Source organism: Oryzias latipes, chromosome 19 (genome assembly GCF_002234675.1).
Source record: "Oryzias latipes chromosome 19, ASM223467v1".
Taxonomy (NCBI): domain Eukaryota; kingdom Metazoa; phylum Chordata; class Actinopteri; order Beloniformes; family Adrianichthyidae; genus Oryzias; species Oryzias latipes.
In genome coordinates, this window is record NC_019877.2 from 19,353,189 (window position 1) to 19,371,505 (window position 18,317).

General features: G+C 38.6%; 1 protein-coding gene across 1 annotated transcript; it reads left to right on the top strand.

Moving 5' to 3' along the window:
• Window positions 1-828: 828 nt before the first annotated feature.
• On the top strand, window positions 829-18,056 carry LOC101158643 (nuclear distribution protein nudE-like 1-B). Its single transcript, XM_004080660.4, has 9 exons — window positions 829-975; window positions 6,287-6,389; window positions 8,527-8,680; window positions 11,653-11,801; window positions 11,967-12,103; window positions 12,275-12,451; window positions 13,051-13,145; window positions 13,243-13,388; window positions 17,097-18,056. The coding sequence occupies exons 1-9, from the start codon at window positions 933-935 to the stop codon at window positions 17,188-17,190; spliced, it is 1,098 nt and encodes a 365-aa protein (XP_004080708.1). The 5' UTR covers window positions 829-932; the 3' UTR covers window positions 17,191-18,056.
• Window positions 18,057-18,317: the final 261 nt, after the last annotated feature.

Sequence of the window (18,317 nt, forward strand, 5' to 3'; positions counted from 1 at the left end):
TTTTCAGAAAAAATAGCTGCTGGTCTCCTGAATCATCCATCCATCTTCTAAATGCATGATATGCCTTTCAGGGTCATGGGGTTGCAGGAGCTAACCCAGCTATTGGACAAAGGCGGGGTACACCCTGAACAGGTCGCCAGTCTACACCACACTGACACTCAAATGCAAAGGGGCAATTTAGAATTTTGTGAGGAAAGTGAAGTGCTTGGGGAAAACACACATGTGCGGGGAGAACATGCAAACTCCATGCAAAGAACCCAGCGGGGATTGGAACCGGGCCTTCTCGATGTCAGCAGAGCCTTTATATCAATCATTTAAAAAAAGAAACTGTTAACAAATCCAGTTGGAGTCAGTCCTGTTGTAGATGTTGTTTTTATTATGTTTTGTTGATGCTGGTTTACATATTCGATTTATGCATTTAAAATATAGTATGTTTGACCGGAGTTGACCTGCTTGACATACTTCAAGTCAGCTGCTTTTCACAAACAGGCCTGCAGGGGGAGCACTAGCATCAGCAAACAGCTGTGAGGCAAGTCCTCTGAGGTTCATGTTGCAGTTTAAAAATGCAGTTATGTCGCTCATTTAATATTTTATGTCATGATCCTCTTTTTTAATCTGACTTGAATGTTCCCACACAGACTCATTATTTCATAATAAATAATAAAAGTAGTAAAACTATGTTTGTTTTATGTATTATTACTTATAGTAAGTATATGACGTTGTTTATTCAGTAATCCCATTTCTTGTTCTGAAGACTTCCCTTTTTGAAGGAATCGTTTGTTGTTGTTTTTCCTTCATTTGCTTCGTGCTTGTTTCCCTTTCCGTTCTCGTTTCCGCCGCCGTGATGAGCGCTCAGACTCCGGGTGCGTTTCCCTTTAAATCCCGCTGAGCTCACAGACAGCAGAGGACGGCGCACCGAGCACCATGGACTCATGACAAACACCGCCATCGGATGCTTGGACCTCATACCTGCAGGTGCGGCTTTTGTATCTGTTTGTGTCTCTTAGCGTGTATTTATTTTAATACATTACGAACTGATTAGAGGAATAAATCGATGGCTGATTTGCTGATGCACACCCAGTTTGACAACCGAGCGCAGCATAATCTCTCGGGAGGTCGTCTGTGTCCAGAAAATCACCGACATCTATGTTCAGCAGCAATTGTATTAGATTTATAGTGAAGAATAATTATTTTATATTATTCCATATTTTTACTGTTCTTATTTTTGATGTAACTTTTACCTGATGTATCTTCCAGTGATCTCCAGGCCATAGTTGTGTTTCCATGCTCAGGCTGTGACTGTGTGATGGATAGTGTTCAACATGTCTTTGAAAGGTTTCATTTGACACACACGATTGACTTTCTAAAAAAAAACCATCCCTTTAATTCACACTCATGTTAAATGAATTGGATTTACCTCAAATTGTTGAAGAAAGAACGATTTTAGCAGTGATTAAGGATGAAACCCCCTTTCCTCCACACTTTATGTGGTTTTATTTAATGTCAAACTAAATTATTTATTTAATATCAGAATTTAATGTATCTAGGACAACGATACTTGTTCTGAAACTCAAGAAAGCAAGACAATAAGCATTTAGAATGAGGTAATTGCTTTTGATTGGATATGTGTACACACAAACATACCTTTGTAAGCTCATCAAGAGAATGCCAAGAGTGTGCAAAGCAGTTATCAAAGCAAAAGGTGGCTACATTGAAGAACCTACAACATGACATATTTTCAGTTGTTTCACACTATTTTTGTTATGTATACAATTCCACATGTGCTATTCATAGTTTTGATACCTTCAGTATCATACCTTCAGTATCAAAACTCCAGAAAACTTTGTGAATAAGAAGGTGTGTCCAAACTTTTGGTCTGTAATATATATATATATATATATATATATATATATATATATATATATATATATATATATATATATATATATATATATATATATATATATATATATATATATATCACAGTGGCAGACATCCAGGAAAGAGTCTCAGGTATGAAGAACTGGACAGCATCGGGCCCTGATACATGCCTACTGGCTAAAGAAACTCACTGCACTCCACGAGCACCTGGCAGCACAAATGAACCAGCTGCTACGAGATGGGACTCACCCCGATTGGCTAACGGAAGGGCGAACGATCCTGATCCAGAAGGATCCCTCAAAGGGTGCAGTCCCATCCAACTACCGGCCAATAACCTGTCTGTCCACAACATGGAAGCTCATGTTGGGCATCATTGCAACCAAGATAAATAGGCACATGGATCAATACATGAGCAACACACAGAAGGGCATTGGTAGAGACTCCAGAGGAGCCAAACACCAACTCCTGGTTGACAGAACAGTCGCTCAAGACTGCAAGTCATGACACACCAACCTGTGCACAGCCTGGATTGATTACAAGAAAGCCTATGATTCAATGCCACACACATGGATCACTGAATGCTTGGAGCTGTACAACATCAACAGGACTCTAAGAGCCTTCATAGGAAACTCAATGAAGCTGTGGAAAACCACAGTTGAAGCCAATGGGAAGCCACTTGCACAAGTGTCCATCAAATGTGGGATATACCAAGGTGATGCTCTGTCCCCACTGCTGTTCTGCATAGGTCTGAACCCCCTCAGCCAAATAATCAACAAGACTGGCTATGGATACCGACTCAGGAATGGGGCCAACATCAGTCACTTCCTCTGCATGGATGACATCAAGCTATATGCTAAGAGCGAGCGTGACATTGACTCCCTGACCCACACCACCACCAGGATCTACAGTACTGACATTGGGATGTCATTCGGGCTCGAGAAATGCAGCCGGATGGTGACAAAGAGAGGCAAGGTAGTCCACACAGGAGGGGTTTCACTTTCAGAAGGAACAATAGGAGACATTGAGGACAGTTACAAGTACCTTGGAATTCCGCAGGCAAATGGAAACCTTGAGCAGGCAACAAGGAAAGCTGCAACAGCTAAATACCTCCAACGAGTAAGGCAAGTCCTGAGAAGCCAGCTCAATAGCAAAAATAAGACCCGGGCAATAAACAGCTACGCACTGCCAGTTATCTATGAGAGGCCGCCTGAGAGATAATTCAAACTTCATACTCACATACACCATCATACTCTCACACACATACCACTACAGTTTTACTCACACAACAGTATACTCTCTCTCATATACCTCCATACTCTCTTGCTTGCCTAATCCTACCCTTTATATAAATATTGGTGTACTCTTTCATAAGTATTTATATACTGTCTTTTAAGCACAGTCATATCTTCTTGTATTTACATTCATACATGCTCACAGAGACTTCAATACTTTGACATGTTCCACAGTATCATTTTGCACATACAAACATACTTGGAAGTACAGAAGTGACAAAATAAATGTGAATGCAAAACAACATGATATGGTATGAGAAGAAGAATAATTGCACATGTAAGAGTTTGATTGAAACAGAAGTTATTTTGATTAAAAACGGACATAGAACTAAATTCTCAGCTTGCTATTGGTTATTTTTCAAGCGGCGCGAAATGATGGACCTGACACGCCCTTCTTTGAAAAATTGGAGAATGGCGGATCAGGAACGTCTTAGTGAGGCTATAGGATTGCTAAATAACATCCTAAACACCACAACTGTTGCCTCTACAATCTCCAAAATGTTGGAACAAAGTGGCAGCCGCCATCCATAGGGGCTTTTTCTAATGAGGCAGTTGAGCAAGAAATGCGGTGGATTTTTAGAGCAGGTGCATCAGGGAGCGCCAGCAGCATGTCCTCCGAAGCTAGACTCCGCGTCAACCATGTGGCCTCACCACGGTATCAGACACAACAGCATTTCGGGAGATGGACCTCGTAATCAATATAAAATAAAACTTAAATAAAATAAAACTATGAAATAAAATTTTCATAGGAATTTATTGTGGAAGAAAAAACATTCAAGAAGCTCATCCAGTACACCTAAACTTGGATTGTTACCCCCTTCAAGTTGCTGACTAATTGAGAGAAATATAGAAATTGTCCGTGCATATCCAGTAGCTTGAAGAATAATCTGTTCATTAGCATGCTGTTATGTCCAACATTGTCAGTTTCTCTCACAATTTCCTGAACACATCTTAGTGCATGAGTAAAACATATAGTAATGTCAGCTTCATTACCGTTTACTTGCCCCCAAAAAACCTTCCCGTGAATAAGAAGAAAAAGAAGTATGCCATAGTTGTTTATCACTGGTCAGATAAAGCTGTAAAGTTAGCTAGTGCTAGCTACATTTGGAGAATTTGTTTTTAAACATATTAACCAATAAGGTAATGAGAATTTAAGATTCCTCTCTGTTTGATCAAAGCAACTTCCTTTTCAGTCATGCTCTCGCACATATAGTACTATTCCCTCACATATATTCCATTAAACTTTTGTAAATGCACAATCATTGTATTTTATTGAGACAATTATAGTCTTTTAAACACCTTCCTAGCACTATTTAGAAAACTATGGAATATGCATAAGAGTATAATATAATTTGTAAGTAAAAAATAATTGTATTTGTAACAAAGAATAGTTGTGCGTATGCATGAATTTGATTTGCAGCTATAACACTACCCTCTGTATGAGAGTATGATTGTGCATATGAGAGTATACTGGTGTGTGAGTAAGACTATAGTGGTATGTGTGTGAGAGTATGATGGTATCTGTGAGTATGAAGTTTGAATTATCTCTCAGGCGGCCTCTCATAGTTATCAGATACCCTGCAGGACTAATAAGATGGCCAAAGGAAGAGATACAGACCACGGATGTTAAGACACAAAAGCTCCTTACCATGCATGGAGGTTTCCATCTCAAATCCAGCACCCTGAGACTGTATGCTAGCCGCAAGGAAGGAGGCCGAAGACTAGTGAGCGTGGAAGCCACTATCTTGGATGAAACATCCAAGATGCATGAATACATCAAGCTCAAGGCCCCAACTGACAGTGTGCTCAGTGAATGTCTCAGGCAATGGAGAGCAGAGGATACAGTGCTGGAGGACAGATCCTCATGGGAGGACAAACCCCTGCATGGGATGTACCACCGGACCATAACTGAAGTGGCTGATATCAAGAAGTCCTACCAATGGCTAGAAAGGGCTGGCCTACAGGACAGCACTGAAGCACTCATCCTGGCAGCTCAGGAACAAGCCCTGAGCACCAGAGCAATAGAGGCTCAGATCTACCACACCAGACAAGGCCCAAGGTGTTGACTGTGCAAAGAGGCGCCTGAAACAATCCAGCACATAACTGCAGGGTGTAAGATGCTGGCAGGGAAAGCATACATGGAGCGCCACAATCAAGTGGCTGGAATAATATACAGGAACATGTGTGCAGAATATGAACTGGAAACCCCAAGGTCAAAATGGGAAACACCTCCGAAGGTGGTAGAGAATGAGAGGGCAAAGATCCTGTGGGACTTCCAGATCCAGACTGATAGTAGTGGATAAAGAACAGAGGAAAGCTGTTGTGGTGGATGTGGCAGTCCCAAGCGATGGGAACATCAGGAAGAAGGAACATGAGAAACTGGAGAAATACAAGGGACTCAGTGAAGAACTGGAGAAAGCCTTGAAAGTGAATGTGACAGTGGTGCCTGTGGTAATTGGAGCACTCGGGGCAGTAACCCCCAAGCTGGAGGAGTGGCTACAACAGATACCTGGAAAGATCTCAGACCTCTCAGTCCAGAAAAGTTCAGTGCTAGGAACAGCTAAGATACTGCGCAGGACCCTAGGACCTGAACTTGGGTGAGAAACCAGCCACGGAGGGTGAGAGGGGCGTTTTTTTGGATTTATTTTTTTCTATATAGGTTATTTTTTACAACTGACAGTTTGTCATATCGAATCAAGATTAATATATATTCATAGCTGGGAACAAAGGGCTTTAAGAAGTTTAAAAAATGTTACTTTTATTGTACACAAATAAATCTGAATTTGTTCACAAATGCTAAAAATGATGATCATTTTACATGTGCCACGTTATGTGATGTAATTGAGGTTTCATAAGGCATTTTGTGTCAGACATGTTCGTTAGGGCTCTGTTGTGCAGTTCTGTTGTTTGGTTTGCAGATCTCTCCTGGGAGTTTGACTTTGACCAATTTTAATGTTTGAAGGAGAACTTGGTTTTCATAGAGGCTGTTCTTAAGATGACTATTAAAGAAATGTATCTTCTTGTTTCTCTTGAGAAATGATAACAACTTAATTAAATCAGATTTTTATTGTTTTTATGCCAATCTAACTATATTTTTAATGCTCTTATTTTAGATTTGCCCATCATGGAAATGGATATTGATGTGATGCAGTCATTTTCCTCAAAGGAGGAGGAGATTGACTTCTGGAAGGCTCTTTCCCTCAAGTACAAGAAAGGGTATGTAAATGCCAACCTTTGCTTTTAATTTCTGTCCCTTCAGAAACATTGGTGATTTGAGAATTGCAAAGTTAAACTTTACATTCTTCTGTATTTTTGCTTCTTATGACAAAATCTTAAAAGCTTGGTGTCTAAATTGGTCATACAACACATTTAAAATCAAAGTTCTACATGAAAGACATTATTAGAGATTGGATTTGGAAAACATTTATTTGTGGCTTTAGATACCTGTATAAGAACCATAAACGAAAAGTAAAAATCAATAGACATTACTCAGATGCTTTAAAGACGACTAAGACAGGGTGACTTATTATCGCCTATCCTATTTGTTCTAAGTATCAAACTTCTGGCAGAGATGATATGTCAAGATATTCATATATAAGGAATTTGGGGTTTGTCCATAAATCATTTATTCTGGCTGATGATATTTTCCTATATACTAAAAACTATCTTTCTTCAAAATTCTACATTTAAAATGTATTTGGGTCAGGAACAACCCACAACATAAAATTTTAATAGTATATAAACTGTTGGTTCCAGCAGTCTGAATGCAGGACCATCAGATGTACCTTGGTTTGTGTGACTCCTGAACAATCTCTCTTTATCTGTCAGCTGAAAGTAAGGATTCTGACTAGCTTAGAGAACTTTGTCATTTTTGTTTATGTTAAGAAATAAACGATTTGTGTGTGGCATTTTTGTAACACTTTATCAGAATTTTTTAAAGTTCTTTTATTTCCAATGTCTGTAAAGTGTTAACTGAAGTCTTGCACCAAATGTTTTCCAACAAAATTCTGCTCCATCTTTATATCTAACTAATCAACTAGATTAGTAACTCTTTAAGTCTATATAAATGTTTAAAAAAAACAAAAAAATAATACCCGTCTTCCCAGTTTGAACACCTTTTTGCTTTCAGTCAGTATCTGGCCTGCAGTTTCAGTGACATTCTTTTGTTTGACCTGAAAAAAAAGGACAGCGGATCCTCTGAAGGAAACTAGTTTAGACCCCACGCCCTAAACTTATGTAAGCCACTGAACACAGCAAACTTCCTGCAAAGCAAATTCCAATTGTCAACTGAGAAATCTGTGTTAATACTCCAAAAATGTGCATTATCAGATTGGTATTTGGTTAAAAGTTTCTATATGAATACGAAAAAAACTTAGCAAAACTTAGTATTCATATAATGTAACTTACAGTATATGAATACAACCAAAAACTGGCCTCTTCTGTTGAGCTCTTCCCTTATCTAATTGCATTATATCAACTTGGCTGCAATTTTACAGAAATTGAAAAGAAAATGATTCTCCAAATAAAGAGCAAAGCATACATTTAAAACGGCTTTTAAACTGCATTTAATTATTAAATTACAGATTCCTTCTTTTAATGTTATTTATATAAACCATATGGATTATATTAATAAATCCAGAGTGTGCGAAAGACTTGATGCCTCCACCTTTGCGTATTTAGAACCAGAAATCAGCTATTTAATAGACTGCAGCAGTTTACTGAAAAGAGAAGTACCCTCTTCTTTTGTATTCTTTCAAATTTTGCTTTTCATAAAGATAAAGATCATTTTGTGTTCATACATGGCTTGTCAGAACAGTCATTTCATTCGTAGGAGTTCTTCAGGCAGAAGTGACTGACCCGTAACTAAACAACACTGGAGTTTTTACATGGAAATAATGGAAAATCTATAGGCAGGCTATGTATTTGGCTTCAATTCAGCTTCTTTACATTTCAGTTCTTCATGCATTTGTTTGTTTTTTTCCCCCACAAATGACCACTCACATATTTAAATCATTTGTTGTTTTTTAAAAGACTGCCTTCATTTGTCAGTTTACCAAAGTATTAATCTGCCTGTGCATCTTCCAATGATCATAATTATTAATTAGTTATGTGACCTCCTTTTTTCTGCAGAATTGAGATCATTAAAAAATATGTGCAGAGTTTGGCACATAAGCTGCATTTCAAAGAATGGTTTCTAGGTCAGAGTGTCTATTCACATAAGCATAAAAAATTTAAGTCAAAAAGCAAAGTGATTTTGAGCTAATCTGATGAATACAGCCTCCTGCAGTTTTTTATTTTCTTCCTCTGACCTCCTTCTGTCTGAAGTTGTCTAATGACTCGTGTATTTCTGCAGCTGTGAGGAGGCTCAGGAGGAGCTGCTGGAGTTTCAGGAGGGAAGCCGGGAGCTGGAGGCCGAGCTGGAAGCTCAGCTGAGCCAGGCCGAGACTCGCATCAAAGACCTCCACTCTGAGAACCAAAGACTCAAAAATGAGGTGGAAACACTGAAGGTAATGCAGAAAGTCAAATAAACAAGCAGAAAGTCTTATATTTGTATGCGTCCTAACATGATCCATCTGTGGCAATGTACCTTCTGCTTTTTTATAAAGGCACAATGAATAATTAATCATTGTTTTCATATTTTTTATTTTTAATCAACTCCTGTTCTATTATTTTTTGCAGTTTTAATTGTCAGTTTTGATTGCAAACTGCCTTTTAGTGGGATCACCTATATGATGCTACTCTCAAGAAATTGACTATAGATTCATCACTATTCCTGTAAACATGCAAAAATGTTGTTTTTTTTACCTTATAGTGAAATGTAATACAAACACATTATTTCTATGTATATTTTTTGTTTAATTAAGAGAAATGATCGATTCAATGTGTTTTACTCAAAATGCTATAATAGTTTTTTCAATCAAAGTCCCTATCAGAGCAAAGAACAATTTAAAAAAATCATCTTATTTTGTGGAGAAACTTATTCATTTCTGTCTTTGTCTTTAGTTGTTGATGTTTAAGGTGTAAATAACATTTGTCAATGTCCACTTCTAACAAGGACACTCCTGTGTATAATAGAAAGCCTTTTCATGCAATCCTGAGATTGCATGAAACATTGCAGGTTTCTCTCCAGGCCCCGCTGACGTCTGCCTGGAGGACGTAGCTAAGTTTGCTGGAAATATTTTTTTTTTCAGGGGAACATTTAGACCACTCTTAGTCTGGCTTGTCCCATAGAACCTTTATTGCATAGTAGACTCTTCTAGGGAAATTTGCTCCTGACACCACTGAACCCACCAGGGTCACTCAAGTTGTCAAAAACACCAGCAATATAAGGTGGCAGTTTCTATTATTTTGTTGTTGTTTTTCTGTTAGAATAGATCAGGGGTTGGCAACCTGCGGCTCTCTCATCCTTGTGCTGCGGCTCTGTGTTTTTGTAAAATAACTATCATGTTTTAAGATTGTCGTGGTGCCTTTAAAACCGTTGGGTAGCATGAGCGGGTAGGAGGAAGAGAGAAGCGTGGGCACGCGGAGGGGGCTTGTCTGCAGCTGTGAACGCCGACCAGGGTCTTTCATGGGTTGGAAAGTTCTTCTAAAAAGACAGTCAGTGGCAATCTCGTAGTAGACACATGAACATGAAAAAACGAAGAAAAAAAGTTTTTTTGTTTATTTTTAACACCCTTGTCCACATAAAATTAATTACATTTGCGTTGGGACGCCTCTATTATCCTGTCCATTGTCTGATATGATGACCGCTGTTGCGCTGGCTGTGTAGAACACACTGGAGGGGGGGGGGGGGGTTGCACGTGGGGGAAAAACAACTTGGAGCTGCTGAGGATGTGAACAGGTAGAGAGGCAGGGGCGGGGCTTAGAATCACCATTAATGATTCCAGACCCGCAACAAACTAACAGCTGCTTCTTAACAAAAAATAGTTCTCATGCATAAAATAATATAATTTATTGGGTTTACTGGATTTAAAGAAAAAGAATAGAAATGAGTCTGCATCAAAGGGAATTTGTTTCCATCATTTCACTCATCTAAACTCTGGGTGTTTGACAGACAGAAAAGTCTATTCAAGGTTGTGTAAAATGGACAAAAGATCAAAGGAAACATAACGCTCATAAATAATTAAAATAATCAAATAAATATCTTGACAGCATTTTCAATCAATACAAGTATTGCCAAATGAACTATCGCAATATATCGGCGAAACGATTTTTTTCTAACACCCCTTTGTTGAGCAGCTTTTGAAACCTGGAGAGAGACGGTGTCACCTAAGATAAACTGACCTTTAAAAAACAAAAAAAGCTTAGAACAAACATTACAAGGACATTCCATTTTTTTATGGAATAGTGTGAATAGAAAAATATAACATTCCTGAGGCTATTGCAATTCTGGCTGCCAACATTCTAAACTGTTTTGGAATGTTGTGTAGTCACAGATGTAAGTTGCTTGTGTATTTAATTTTACATTTTGGGATTGTTAATAGTTTAAAAAAAATTTGGGATATTTCAATTTGGCTTAAGGCTCGAGATTGAAGAACATGTCTGTTCTTGTTGTTGTTGTTTTTATTCTATAAATGGTCAGTACAGTTGCCGCAGTCGAGCCTCTCTGTAGTTTGCATGTTCTTTCTGCACTAGCATGAGCTTAGCCTGAAAACATGTCTGTCCAGTTCATTGGTGCCTCTAAATTACCCCATGGGAGTGCATGTGTGTGGCTTCTGTACAACATTGAAGTAAATAATGTGAACAAAGTTCTAAAAAGCTGACTTTATTCTGATTAATCCATTGCCCTTTTATAGCGATTTTTCACTTGATGATGCAGCAAAAAGGAGAAATAAACGCTTTAACTCACAGAGTGCAATACTGTTTGGGATGGTAAGGGACTGCTCAAACGTGAAATCCAAAAAAAGCCACAGGAGTTCAATAAGTTGCATAGCTTGAAAACTGTCAAAGTAGTGTTTTAAAGTACATGTTAACCCATGGTATGAAAAGTTTCCAGGAGGACTTAGCATGTTTATAGCTAGTTCTGTGCAAGCTGGAAATCTCCAGAATGGGAAGAGCCCCTTTGTGACTCTGCAAGAGCATGAAACGCATACACAAAATGCATGTGGTCGTTTTGTGTTTTTTTTTCTGGTAAAAATAGACTGTGGGAATTTGACATGGTAGAGAGTTGGAGCAGACTGCTCTTTTCATTTCAGTTTGTTCATGCTCCACTTCAGCAGCAGCAGCAGATATAGGTCAGATTCACAGACAAGCTTGTAGCTTTTAATGGGGTAATTGTCACACAGCGCATAGAAATATAGGTCACTCTTGATGCATGCTGCAGACACGGAAAGAGGAAAATGACGGTTAAGCTGAAAAATGACTGAGAACGTGTCATAAAGGAAAATTTCTGCTTACTTGGTGTGCTTTTTCTGTTTTCTATATTTAAATACTTGTCGTTAAATGGGAAGTTTCCTGATGTTGATGCTGTTTTCCTCAGGAAAAGCTGGAGCAGCAGTATTCTCAGAGCTACAAGCAGATCACGCTGCTGGAGGACGACCTGGGTCAAATGCGCGGCATCAAGGAGCAGCTTCACAAATACGTCAGAGAGCTGGAACAGTCCAACGATGACTTGGAGAGAGCCAAGAGGTGTGTGCATTCTGTGTGTGCTAATGCTTTCATTTAAACAAATTAATCTGCAGATGAATGTTGAATTACAGATGCTTTAAATCTATATCGGGGATTTTTGGTTGAACAATAATTGGACACGTCTCTCTGGATATTAGCACAGAATTAATGAGGTGCTTTCCTCAGAGCCACTATTGTGTCCCTGGAGAACTTTGAGCAGCGTCTGAACCAGACCATCGAGCGGAACGCCTTCCTGGAGAGCGAGCTGGATGAGAAGGAGTCGCTTATGGTCTCTGTGCAAAGATTAAAGGATGAAGCCAGAGGTGATTACTGACCAAATACCACGAAGGAGCCGCACTGTCAGTCATAGCAAAGCTCATTAATACAACTAGTTTAGCTGCTCTTTGATCAGTTCTGACAATTTAAACCCTGAATTCCTGCAGAATTTCAGGTTTTTATCTTTGCATTAATGGAATTGATTGATCTCTTTTAAGATTTGAGGCAGGAGCTGGCTGTGCGAGAGAGGCAGTCAGATGTCAGCCGGATGTCTGCTCCCAGTTCGCCCACTCAGGACAACATGAAGATGGACTCCGCCGTGCAGGCGTCCCTCTCCTTGCCTGCAACCCCGCTGAGCAAAGGTCTGGACACCGTCTTCACCAACCCGCCAACAGGTAGCTCCTCCTCCTCTTTGTCTCACCCCGTCATACACGCACAACAGAAAATCTGAGCACTTCTTAAACTTTAATTATAATCTTTCAATGAGTGACTCACAATAGACGTAATGAGAGTAAATAATAAAAGCCTTTTACAACAATGGAAAAAAAATTCTCAGCAGGATCTAGAAAGCAGAATGGAATAGGAAGTTACATTTTCAAAAGTGCACCAAGTCTGCATTTTTAAATATAGTTTTTTTTTAGAGTCAATTTTATTTTAAATTCACTTTACTATTTTAAATCTGTTTATTATCTTTTGTCATTGTTAATAAGAAGCAGACATGTTTTACTATTATTTCAGAAGTACGATAAAAAACAATGTTCAAATCCTCAGATGTATTAAACAGACTTAAATTGGGAAAGAAAATGTCCTGTATTACTGCTGTAAGGGATGAAATGGCAGACTCTCAAAAACTTTAGAGAAAACAATACATGAAAAACATTAGCGACCATAAAAAATGCAACAAAGATCAGTCTAATGGAACAATTTTGGCAGCTTTTTGTAATTCAGAGATGACTTATTTCAAAATAAAAGCACAAAACCTTTTTCTTAACAGTGTTGTCCAGTTGCTACGGCAGTAACTCGCCTCTGACACCATCGGCCAGAATATCAGCCCTCAACATTGTTAGCGATTTACTGCGGAAAGTTGGGGTATGTCATTCCATTTTTTTTTTCCAGCTGTCGGATTTTTCTTTTGTCACTCGTTTTCAAGCAGAACTCTCACCTTTTTAAATTTTTTTTTTGCCAGGCGCTTGAGTCCAAGCTTGCCGCTTGCAGGAACTTTGCCAAGGACCAGAAATCCAGGAAGACGTACACGCTCGACAATGGCAACGTGCTGAACGCAAACACAGCCATCTACACACAAGCACTGCACACCTCGTATTATGATAAGGCGTGAGTAAAACCCAAACATATTATCAATGTTAAAGCATCATTGCAGCTATCGAAGCTACAATGCTGCTGTCATGGTTATTTTGCCTAACCCCCCCAACCGGAAGGAGGAAAAGAAATCTGAGATGCTGTGCATTTTTATCCCAGCAGGACTGAGACGGTTACGTTTCCGGCATTCATTCTGGGTAATCACAGTTTGATTGCCTGTTTGGAGCGTTGGGACTCAATTTAAACCTTTTCCTTCTTCTCATAGAAACTATCAGAAGTGTGGTTTCATAACAAGTGGAGCTTAACCCTCCTAACTCGAAGCGGATCTGGTAGATGTCTGTCTTTAGTTGCTCTAGAATCTAACCCTTAATATTTCAAAGTCTTACTTCTGCTTTTCCTAATTCTGAAATGCAATCTTTTCTGGTCTGAGTTGATTCAAAAGAAAGTTGGGATTGTGATGTTTGGCAAAATGATCATTATTTCAAATATTTTCTTCAACAATTTCACTGCAGCTGCACGTTGTCCATTATAATAATCAGAGGTGGGTAGAGAATTCAAATATTTTACTCAATTAAAAGTATTGTTACTTTAGCATAAGGGCATTGAGGTAAATGTAAATAGCAGGCATCCAAAAGAATACTTGAGTAAGAGTAATAAAGCACTTGGATTGGATCTACTCGAGTAGCAAGTAATTGCTAAATAACCTCCCATTTATGTCATTACATAAAAGTGAGCAAATTTCAGAAACAATCCATTATATAAGTTTTAATACGGCTGGAAATGTATTTACCTTTGCAAAATGAAACATAACGGCAACAATTGCTGCAACAACTTGACAATATATCATTTGTAAACCTCCCCTCCTTTGATGTTTTTTTTTTTTTCACAAAGCAACAGTACTGTTGGCTTTTAATTGGAACACATCCTCTTACATTAAGCAAGACATTATTCATGTGTAATGTTACATTTAAATCAGTGGAGCTGCTGATTTTTCCAGTCAAAAATGACAAAACAATATAACAATGCAATTTCTAGAGATCTATTATTAGAATTTATATTCTTGTAGAAAAAATATGGTTCATGGTGACTCAAGTAAAAAACAATATAGACATCCTGGGAAGAACAGTGACCCTCTAAGGCAAAGGTGTCGAACTCAAATTCACAGTGGGCCAAAATTAGGCAGTGAAGTAAAGTCATGGGCCAAACTCAATATTTATTGAAAAACTAACTGCAACTGATATGTAGTATTTAACCTTTTCATACAGTGTCTTCTTGTGTTATATTCTTTTGTTACAGCCATGTTAGCTCTGCACATAAGACAAACAGGTCTGTCCTTTAGATTCGTGAACAGATAATCTGCCTCCTGTCTGTCTTGAAAGCTCCTGTTGTCCATCTTTCGTTTGGCCATTTTTGTGGAGGGTGAAATTAAATTGTCCAATGTGACTGGAGCATGGCTGTCAAGGACTGTCAACAGATAAAGAGAATGGGCCAAATTGGCCCGTGGGCCTGACTGAGTTTGACACATGTGGTCTAAGGTGAGAGTCATGAGAAACAGGATTTCCACCAAATGTCTCCGTAGTTACTTTCCGAGTCTGGATCACGCAGATATTGTTTGCCAGCATCAGCAAATAATCACCTTGAATTTTTACTCCGGTCTCTTCTATAAGTTATGTATAAATTTGAAGGAAATGCCTTTATAGTTCAAGCTGAAACTGCATTAATGGCTTGAGACCATGTGATCGAGATTAATTTTCCAAACAATTTAAGGAAAAAGACTCTTTAAGTTGAAGCTGCAGCTGTTAGTGGTTCCTCCGTGCAAAACAAAAAAATGGCAAAAAACCCAAAAGTTCTTATTACAAAAATCTGTGTTTACATTTTGAATAAATGAAAGTTAATGAAAACAGTTTGGCTAAAATTAAAAGCTCTCAAACGTTGTGCTTTTAACTAAAAATATCATATTCTGTGTTCATGTTTGACTTGCTGTATGTCTTCCTGTATAGGGAGAAGATTTTTACTTTTTATTTTTGTAAATGTAAACTTTAACTTCCCATAAACTGACTTAGACATTGGTCTTTATGCCACTGATTCACTAAAAGCATGAAAGGAAAAAAAGCGATAGACTCTGATCATAACATGAAGCCACAAACCAGCAGGACCTGCCAGACCAACTCGTCCACATTTCTCACATTCAGCTCCAGTTTTAGCAGCACAGGCCTGTTGCTGCTGCAGGCTGACAACGCGATCACCGTGACCTTGATTGACCCCGAGTCAGTACTCTGCCAACAGCCACTTATAGGTAGGAATAAGTGAGATGAGAAACAGGTAGTGAAAATATGAAATTTTCATCAAACAAACAAAAAAGTTAATCACACTTTGTGATTTATGTCACGCTTCATAAAATCTGATACTTTTGATTAAAATACAACCACATACTACTACTCCATAATTTGACAAATCACATTTAGTTTTTCAGATCTTTATAACTTATTATTGTTTAAAAAATGCTGACTTCTTTGCTGTTGGGGCACAACGCAGCTCACAAGTGTGTTACTGCCACCTTGTGGAGCTGGAAACCGGTGGTGAAGTTTAAACAGGATGTTGGACTTCGCAGCCGTGACCAGTGAAAGATCTCAACTTAAAGACCCACTACCATTGAAATGCTGTTTTTAATTTAGGACATGTGTAGCAAACATTAACATTCAAATTGCATTTCAGAGTATTTCTTTATTTAAATTGTTGTGAGTCAGAGCAGACAAAATAATGCCATTGAATAAAGCTTGTAGTTGTTTGATGCAAACCACGATGGACGGGTCACAAGCTCCCTGCTCTGCTCCATTCTGATGCATCCTCTTCTAGACGACTAGATTCATAAATGCCTTTGTTTCCTCGTCTGAGCTGGGATCAGGTTCAAAACTGTATGGCTGGATTATGGTTGCTCGCTGTTTTTGTTGCACCAGTAAGGTTGGAGTTGTGAAGCGCTGCAAGCTAGCGGGAGAGGGTGTGGACAAAGGGATAATGGGAAATGAGGGACGCTCACTCCACACAAACAGGCTCACCCACAACTGAAATTCGTAACCCTTGTGCTATACTAGGCACTTTACCATTGGGAGTGGGGTCATCTAGATCCACTAGACAGTGCTCTGAACCTTTTTTTCTTCAATGATTTGTGATCTTCACTGGTGTCCATGGATTACATGAAATCTTTCCACCTTTGTCATGGTAGGGAGAACAGGTCAATGTAAGAGTGGGGTCATAGGATAGCAAAAGGGTTAAAAGATGAAGGCTGAGTTTTATAGTTTTTACTTTTGAAAACCCGTCACACCAGCTTACAGAGAGGCCTATCGTAGCACTTGTGAGTGCATTTGTGCACTAATCTAAATGTCTATATGGAAAAAAAAGATTACAAGCTCTGTAATGAAACACAACCCACGATTTTTTTTACATGATTAAGAAGTAAACTATACAATAGATATTTTATAAAGAAATGAATTCATACAGAAAGGATGCATATATAAAAGAGCTCAATACTCAGTTGTTCGATATCCCAGTATAGTTATACTTGTATTCACATTTTTTGTGTTAGTGTCATTTTTGGCTCTGCAAACAAGAAGGTATGAATACTACTAGTAGCACATTAAAAAAACAAAAACAAAAACAAACTGTCCTGAATGGTTGGTAATAGATTAGTTTGGTTTCATGCTTCTTCTGTTGGTTATTTTGCAGCACCACCATGAACAGGCTGAAACCAGGCCCCACGCCGGCTGTCACGGCACCTCCCGTCTCCTCGTCTGCCGGCTTGGTTCCCCTCGCTGTGTGATCCTGCCTAAAGCCAAGATGCCAGTGCTACACAGGGAAGCCAAGAGCGAGCACCAAGGCCTCAACTGTACATCTGTCTCTGCGTCTCCTCCATGTTGTCTGACGTTCTTACTTAGCACTTGTGCTTTCGTATCTGCAGTGTACCCATCGTCCCGTGTGTAAATATTCTTTCTGTTCCTGCTGTTTGCTCACTCTCTGGAAATACTTAACATCCGTCTCTTCCTGTTTCTGGGTGACCCATTTTTCTCAGAAAAAGGAAAAATTATGCAAATAGTGTTAGAAATATTGATGAAACAGCTAAGAATTTGACTTGTTTGTGTGCAAACAGACTTTACCCACAAAGTTATCTATCATTTAGCAATAACACCTGTTGACCTTCTGCAGTGTAAAGACTTTTTAATTGGAAGACACTGCTGTGTGGAACAAGATGAAGTCACATGACCCGTTTCTCCATCACCTACTGATGTTTAAAAATGTGCAAACTGAACTCCTCAAATCTTCAAAAACACAACCTCATGCATATATGCTGAACCTGCATTTAACTTGACTTTAGTTTTGAAGCAGTAGAGAAGTCAAAAACGGTTTAAACGTTTGAGCTGGTTCTAGTAATCACCAGTGGGGCTGTGGTTCAAACCCGTTAACCAGCATTTTTCTTACATTTACAAATGTGTTTTTTTCCAGCTTTTCATTAAGTTAATAACCATTACAGTAGGTTCCTAAAATGAAGCACTTTGACTTCATGTGAACTTTGATTTTTGTTTCAATGTTTTATATTTGTGCAATACACCTGTTTATTACAATTCATAATGTTTATTTATTTTAGATTTCTTTAAGCATGTTCTAATAAAAGATGTATTTATACTGTCAGTTTTTTGGTTTTATAATTTATTTTAGAAGATTTTTAGTGTTGGGGACAATTTTTATCATGTAACCCTTGTGCTATCCTAGATGACCCCAGCCTTACATCGACGTGTTCTCCCTACCATGACAAAGGTGGATAAAGGTGGAAAGATTTCATGTAATCCATGGACACCAGTGAAGATCACAAATCATTGAAGAAAAAAGGTTCAGAGCACTGTCTAGTGGGTCTAGATGACCCAACTCCCAATGTTAAAGTGCCTAAGATGG